The following is an 8,140-nucleotide window of genomic DNA, read 5'->3' as shown; positions in this document are numbered from 1 at the left end:
CCTAGTTGCTAAACCATCCAACCAACATCTGCCATATGTGTAATAGGCAACCTGCTTGTTGCCTGCCACGTAGGAATCATGCATCATGCGTGTTGACGGATGAGCGTCACGTGTCAACACGGAGCTTGCGTGTTGCTTCAGATTTGGACACGTGTCCAACATGCTGAGTCAGCACGTTATCTACATGTTTTGCATGCATGTCTGCAACGTCCACCTACTTATATATACACCAAAAACTTCAATTTCTAAAAAAAATATACATCTTTATTCCATATTTAAATTCTTTAGCCGAAAATAACGTCTCAACATAAAAATAAAACTAAAATATTTTCTTGATCCAACCGATTTTGTTGGAGACTGGTGAACCAGTGAATTTTTGAAAAAGGACCGGTTCGAAATTAAAATTTTTGGAAAAAAAATTAAAAAAGGAGTAAAGGACAAATCCGTCCCAGACCTTTTTTTCTGCAGACATTTTCGTCCCCGAAGATTGAGAAATACTTTCATGTCCCTGATCCCCCGAAAAAGTGGACATATTTACCCCTCCGTTAGAGTCGCTCCGTTTGGCCTGACGGAAAATGGTGACGTGGCTCCCGTGGCGCTGACCTGGCCGTTACGGGTTGCCACGTGGCAGTGATTATTTCGAAACATGACATATAAGTCCCCGCAACAAAAATGACGCCGTTTTTGTAACCTCGCCCAATCTTTCAAATTTCTCTGCCCTTTTCTTCTTCCTTCGTCCTTTTTCCCTTCCATTCTTCTTCCTCGGCCCCTGCCTCCATCACCGCCGCACAGTCGCGCCTCCGTCAGCCACCATCAACGCCGGCGACCTCCTCCGTCCTTCTTCTTCCTCTTGCGATTCACTCAACCTCTCCGCCCAATTTGGCCATGTCCACATCACCGTGGAATTCATAGACTCACTCTCTGCTCTCCAATTCCACTAAGCAATTCTTCTACAAATGGCTGAAACTCCAAACGCCTCAACGTCCTCACCTAAACCCTCTACCATGGACCCTCTACCATGGACCCTCAATCCCAGCCTTCCCAAAGTCCAAACCCAAACCCAATCCCTAATTCAAATCCCAACCCTTCAATGTCAGCGCAATCGCCGTCGATCTCAAACTTCTCTCAACAACAATCCCCTTCAATTCACAATATCTTTTCCCATTCTCTCCCCCTCTCCCCAAGACCCTCAGCAATCACAGCAACAACAACCATAACAGCAGCAACAGCAACAACTTCAGCAACACTCACAGCAACAGCAACAAACGCAACAGCAGCAACAACAGTCGCTTGTGATGCAGCAGTTTCAGGGGATGACCATGAACCCTATGTCCTAATTCCAACTCTAGCAGACCCTCCAGCGGTCCCCTTCGATGATGCAGGTCTATCAAATGCAGTCTCAGCAGCAGCTTGGCGTTATGCGGCACCAGGCCGGGTTGTACGGCGGCCAAATGAATTTCGACAGTTCTGCTTCCGTGGCAGCTCAACTGCAGAATCAGCAGCAACAGCAACAACAGCAGTTGGGAGGGTCGAGTCTTTCGCGCTCGGATCTACTGGGGCAGAGTGGGCACTTTCCTATGTTGTCCGCCGGATGACATGGGTCGGAATACTCCCTTTCTTTCTTCACCCGCTTCATCCTCACATTGCATTTGAAGGATTAGGCTCAAGGATTTCATAGATTGGGGGTGGAGAAGAAACGACGACGTTTGGGTTCCTGAGACTAATACATCTTCTTTTTAAAAACTCAGTCCACATGACAACCCGTAACGGCCAGGTTAGCACCACAGGAACCATATCACCGTTTTTCGTCAAATTAAACAAAGCGACTCTAACGGAAGGATAAATATGTCCACTTTTCAGGGGATCAAAAACATAAAAATATTTCTCAATCCTCGAAGACGAAAATATCCACGAAAAAAGGAACGGATTTGTCCTTTACTCGAACCTACGCTATTCACACTCACAAGTCACAACACGGTAGAGGCAGAGCTCAAAGCATCAACCTTCTCTGTCGCCGCTTCTCGCTGGCCCCCGCGTCGTCGCGGCGCCGCACGCGTCTTCCTCTAACTGCGGTTCTATGCCTCCCTCTTCTCTACTTGGGTGGTTTCAGACCTGTGTGTTGTACTACGGTGCCGCCAAGTTCACAATGGCAACAAAATCTTTGGCTTTCTCTGTCACTGTGAGTGACCTTTCCAAGAGTTTCGGTTCCGAATTGCTACTATCCACTTCCAAAGTTCGCGTTTTTACCCTCAGATGTTCCGCCGGTAACCACCCCCATCCCCGTTTCATCATGGGCACCTCAACAATCTTGTAAAGCAATGTTATTTAAACGTTACATTAATCGTTCTTATCGTGTTTTAAACAAATTCTTGAATGTTTACTAATAGGGTCTTGAGCTTTTCTTGTTATTCCAGACAATATTTAAAAGCTTGTTCTTTTCATGCTTTTGTTCTTTTTCCCTCTTAACTTCTTAAGCTAAGTTATGCATCCTGATAGCAAAATACTTGTAGCCTGTTAATTCATGACCATTTTCTTTTTGACTTTGATATAAAGATGTTCTGTTTAGCTTTTGAAAGTTTATGCTTGAAGTGGTTATTAGCCAGACCTTAAAGATATTGATGCAGTGTTTTTTTTTCCCCTGCTTTATAAATAGTTAAAGGGGAAAGACCTTGGAAGACATTAGATGCTAGGCTTGTTTTGGAAGATGGATCAATCTGGAAAGCAAAGTCATTTGGTGCTACAGGAACCCAAGCTGGCGAAGTAGGTTTCAATACATCATTAACCGGGTAAGATGAAGTATAAATCTTTAGGCTGCGTTTGTTTAGAGAGACAGGACACTGACGGAGACACAAAATCGTGTTTGGCAGAGAAGACATGGACAGAGACAATGTGTCCAGAGACACTGAATTAGTGTATTTTGTGTCCATCCTGACAGGAAGGACACGGAGACACTAACAAGGGACATAACTTATTTTTTTTTCTTTCATTATTCTTGTTAATTTTTCATAATTATATTTTTTATTTTTATATTTTTCATCTCAAATTTTTGAATGAAAAAAAAAGGAGAATAAATTAAATTTTCATAATTTGTGTCTCTGTCCATCAGTGTCTTGTCCTAACCTGTTCTTAGTGTCTTGTCCTGTCCTGTTCTTAGAAACAAATGCAGCCTAAGATCCAGAGTCTTCTTATTGGCATGTCTTCAATATGAATATGTGCATATAGGTTGTTTACTTTGTTATATATGTGCTTTGCAGGTATCAAGAAATTCTAACTGATCCTAGTTATGCTGACCAGTTTGTGCTAATGACAAACCCACATATCAGTAACACTGGTGTAAATTTTGGTGAGTATTCATATTATTGGTCTCTCTAATTTTTTTTATTTGGTTAACTCATTTATGAATTACATGTTTATGCTCTCATGCTAGATGATGAGGAATCAAGGTAATGCTTCCTTGCGGGTCTAGTAATTAGAAGCTTGAGTATCAGGTTTTGTTGACATTCCCTAGAATTGCTTTTCATCAATTTAGCTTTACTTTTTAATCAACTAACTATCGCTTTCTGATTGCAATATCTATTGATTCAGTACCTCAAACTAGAGATTTGCAGAAACTCTAGGTGATTACTTAGCAAAAAAGAATATCATGGGAATTTGTAAGTATTTTTTTTTATAGTTCTTTGAGAAATTCTATTATGTAAAATTTGTTGTTTTGGTTTTAACGTTGCTGAAAATTTCATATACAACAGATGATGTTGATACAAGTGCAATCATCCGCAGATTTCAGGAAGATGGCAGTCTTATTGGTGTCTTGAGCACTGACAATTCCAAAACTGATGAACATCTACTTAAGATGTCTCAATTTTGGGACATTGTTGGTAAGCATATGAACATGAGATTTTCCTAATATTCTTAATTATGGACTACATGGATCATGGATGCTTTTCCATATTTAGGTATTGATCTTATAAGCGGTGTATCATGCAAAACTCCACATGACTGGGTTGATAAGACACAGCAAGAATGGGAATTTAATCCTAAAGTGTCTCAGGAGACTTTTCATGTGAGTATAACCACAGAGTACTATTGCATCCTTCATTTTTGTATAATATTGGTAATTTAATATGCCCTTCATTCTGGTTTATGCATTGTAGGTTGTTGCCTATGATTTTGGAATAAAGCAAAATATACTCAGATGACTAGCATCTTATGGCTGCAAAATCACTGTTGGCACATCTACATGGCCAGAGCATCAGAAACTTTGAAGATGAAGCCAGATGGGAATGGGATACTTTTCAGCAATGGCCCTGCAGATCCTTCTGCTGTTCCTTATGCTGTCGAGACAGTAAGGGATATTCTAGAGAAGGTGTCTGTCTTTGGAATTTGCATGGGCCATCAATTGCTTGGCCAAGCTTTAGGAGGCAAAACCTTTAAGATGAAATTTGGTCATCATGGAGAAAATCATCCTGTTCGTAACCTTCAAACCGGCCATGTTGAGATTAGTGCTCAGGTATGTGGCTCACAGACTTCTCTCTCACTTCTCTCGCTTAATTATGTGCAGTGAATGTGTCCGAAAAGATTGATTTTAGACATATAATTCAGATGGAATGTTGGCACTACCCTGCTTCCATCTTAAAAATGAAAGTAAACAAGACGATATGAGGGGGAAATGTTCACATTTTACACTATAGTAGTGACAGTTTGAATGGAAAAACTTTTTGGCAATCTGTAAATCATCTTTAGTAACTTAGTCCATGTCTATGTTGTATGTAAATGGTTAATTGATATGACATTGTATGTATAATGATAAATTCTTTTATAAATTGGCAGAACCACAATTATGCTGTTGACCCTGCCACATTGCCAAAAGGAGTTGAGGTTACTCATATCAACCTGAATGATGCTGGTCTTGCCTTCCCGGCTTAAAGAATAATGTCTCCTCCAGGACCCCATGATTCGGATTACGGCATCAGACTAGCAGCTTCGTTATTTTTTTACTTTCAATTTGGATTTGATTAGTAAATAGATAGTGATGTGGTATTTGTTGATGATTGCAGCATTCAGGAGTTTGTACAACTAGTGAAGCACAAAAGAAGCAAGAAATCTGAACCTCAATTATCAGCAGTGTAAACAAACTATATGCAGTGTATGCTTTGTAATGTATAACAACTCTAGATGGGATGGATTCTGCACTGCACTTAGAACAATAACAATAAGGACTTCTTTATCGTCTCCACTACTTGATGTATAATTGTGATGTGAACAAAACAATCAAGCTATTTGTTTTAGTTCTGAAAGTAATAGTCTCAAGTTAACTTACTAAACCAATGTAATCAGAAATCTGTTCGAATCATGAAATTCATAATTATAATGTGAAATTATATATTTGTAAAATTTAGAGAAAGTGAGTCAGAATCATTTTGGAACTACAATTTGTAATTCAAGCTCATATTGTACGATTTCAAAGTCTATCCGATTGAGAACCTTACATGAACAATTGTGCCAAACCCTAAGCCCTCTCTCGCCTCTGATTCTTCCTGTGCGAACTCACGAACCAGACGCTGGAACGGAAAGACTGGATTCTTCCAAAGGGGAAATATATCGTGTCATGTGTGTGAATTATTGGTTGCCGAATTTATTCTGCACTTTCTTTCCTTTTCCCTCTTCTCTCTCTTCTATTGTTACACTCTGTCTCTTTCTTCATCGCTAATGCTCTTCACCTATCATTGTCACACTCGGCTCAATAATTAAACACATACACCCACACACCAAATTAATAACATAACACACATACAATGCTTAGGGTTACCATACTTATACTACTATACAAAATCAAAATGTTTGCAATATTGATGCGACACTTTGTGTTGTACTATGTTATAACAACACTTCACTTTCCGTAATTTGTTCCCCTGAAAATTATTATATTGATTATTAGTGGTTTTCTGCCTCAGCCTCCATTTCATTATGTTATGTATATATTGTTTTGTGCTCCATTCACTGGATAAACTAAAGTATCACTCTGTTTTCTTTTTCTTTCTTTTTCTACCCCTTGCCATTATTTAGGGTCTAGTACTCTAGTTGTACCAATCAGGGGGCCTCGTACATGGCGCTTGATGTGAGCCCCGGACCAAATTACCAACCATGTTTTTCTTGTGATACATTATATTGCTAAGTTTGGAGTAACGTGTTTCTATGATTTTGTGAGGTAATTTTGGAAACATATGTTTTCAAGGTATCTTTTGGTATTAAGAGAGGGGAAAAAATGTTAAATGTGTATGGGACACCGGAAAGTGGTTGAGTGAGGGACATATTCTACGATCATTTAGGGACTTTTAAACATATATCACTCAATTAGTTTCACTATAAGATATGCTTTAAAATAAAAAGTGATGCAAATTAAATAAATTTAATTTTACGTCTGTGTAGAAAGTGAAATCCATTGGGGTTATAAAAATAATATAATAGTAATAAGTAATAACTAATAACTAATAAGAAGCGGACCAGTACTGGAAAAAGATAATGTTATATCTAATATGGCAGAGGCAAGCATACTTGATTACAATGGCGTAACGGACGTTGCTGTTAGCAATGATTTGGACAACAAATTAAAGCTTACCGTACTACTTCAATTTTAATTTTCTCAGCAATTAAACATTATTAAAGGCAATTGAAAACAAAAAAGAATATGCAGTTACAATTTGATGATCTTTTCATTTTTTTCTTTTCCAAAAAGAACAAGCATCCTAAGTGGAAAAAAAAAATAAAATAAAATAAATAAACATAATTTTCATCACCAACTACCACCACCTATTGTTTATGGGTATATTGGTGTTGGGTAGCTATATAGCCTTTGGCTTCACTAAACAGAACAGAACCGTACCAAAGTTCTATGCATACTAATTTAGTTTGGTTGCTATCTATATATAATTACGCACCATGGTTTCTGGGTCCAGTGGTTCAATCCTTATAATGGTTTGAGGTAGAGGAGGAGGAGGAGGATGATGAGTAGTTCCGCCAACAATCTTTTGGCACGTGTGAATTAGGCAGTGTCTGCACTTGGGGCAAGATGAATGAGAAGTGAGCCACTTGTCAATGCAGCTAACATGGAAGCCATGGTTGCATTTTGGCAGAATGCGCAACTTTTCACCATTTGTGAAGTCCGAGAGGCATATCACACACTCGGTGTCCAAACCAGGGACTTTGTTTAACTCAGTTGACTCGTATGTGATTATCGGAAAAGTCTTCAAAGCTTTCTTCTTGATTCCCGTGTTGGCCAATCGACTACTTGATGATGAAGGGCTAGGATTTGACGACGATGATGAGTCGTTGATTACCAAATCGGAACACCTCAAAGCACACCTTATGATTGCGTTCAATCCTAAGGAGCAGATAAGTGCGCATAGGAGGACGGAGAGGACCATGACAACGTTGGCATCGAAAGAACTGTTTCCGAGGTATAAATCGCTTGTTGGAGGTGGTGAGGAATCGTGATGAGCAAGTGGATTTGGGAGCATGAGTAACCTTCTTGAGTGAGATTGTATGACAAGGTCATGAACTATGTGTGAAGTGAAGGAAGTTGAAGCATACATGGTTGCGTTTTTTCTTTATGAATTATGAGTTAGTTAGCTACAGCCTTCAGGGTTGCTTCCGTTATATATAGGCAACTTAATTACTTGGTGATCAATGCTTAATTGGTGATTAGAATATTCCTAGCGGGGTCTAGCTAGCTAGCCTCCAGCTTCAGACAAACAAAATATAATTTTTATGATTATGTTGGGTTTTGTTAATAGAGAAGGATTTGGAAGCACATGGATGCTCCACTACTCAGTTATCAATCCCACTTTAAACCAACCATGAGAAGCCGGGTGGTACTGCATTTTGAAATTTATCCAATTGTAACTTTTTGAAATAAGTTATGTGTTTATGTTTTTTTAATATATATAAACTGCTATAAAGTGTAATAATTTACAATATGTACATAATCTACTATAGAGTATTAAAATGTATATAAAGTAGAAATGCTATAGAAAGTTGCCGATTACATTGAAATGTATACAAAGTAGAAACCGCTACAAGTGTTGCGGTTTTTGAAAGAATTAAAACATACATGAATAGTTTTAGGGTCCAGCAATTTATGTAG

At 38.8% G+C, this 8,140-nt stretch overlaps 1 protein-coding gene and 1 pseudogene across 1 annotated transcript; one reads left to right on the top strand and one right to left on the bottom strand.

Annotated features, from left to right (window-relative positions):
- The first annotated feature begins 1,963 nt into the window (after positions 1 to 1,963).
- Positions 1,964 to 5,315, top strand: LOC130967931 (carbamoyl-phosphate synthase small chain, chloroplastic-like; annotated as a pseudogene).
- Positions 5,316 to 6,559: 1,244 nt separating this feature from the next.
- Positions 6,560 to 7,635, bottom strand: LOC130969952 (RING-H2 finger protein ATL78-like). The gene has a single exon (XM_057895873.1). It carries the CDS (start codon positions 7,587 to 7,589, stop codon positions 6,918 to 6,920), a length of 672 nt encoding a protein of 223 aa, XP_057751856.1. The 5' UTR covers positions 7,590 to 7,635; the 3' UTR covers positions 6,560 to 6,917.
- Positions 7,636 to 8,140: the final 505 nt, after the last annotated feature.

The sequence above is a fragment of the Arachis stenosperma genome, chromosome 3, assembly GCF_014773155.1.
Source record: "Arachis stenosperma cultivar V10309 chromosome 3, arast.V10309.gnm1.PFL2, whole genome shotgun sequence".
Lineage (NCBI taxonomy): Eukaryota > Viridiplantae > Streptophyta > Magnoliopsida > Fabales > Fabaceae > Arachis > Arachis stenosperma.
Note: the sequence above shows the minus strand (reverse complement) of the source record. Positions and strands in the feature narration are given on the sequence as shown.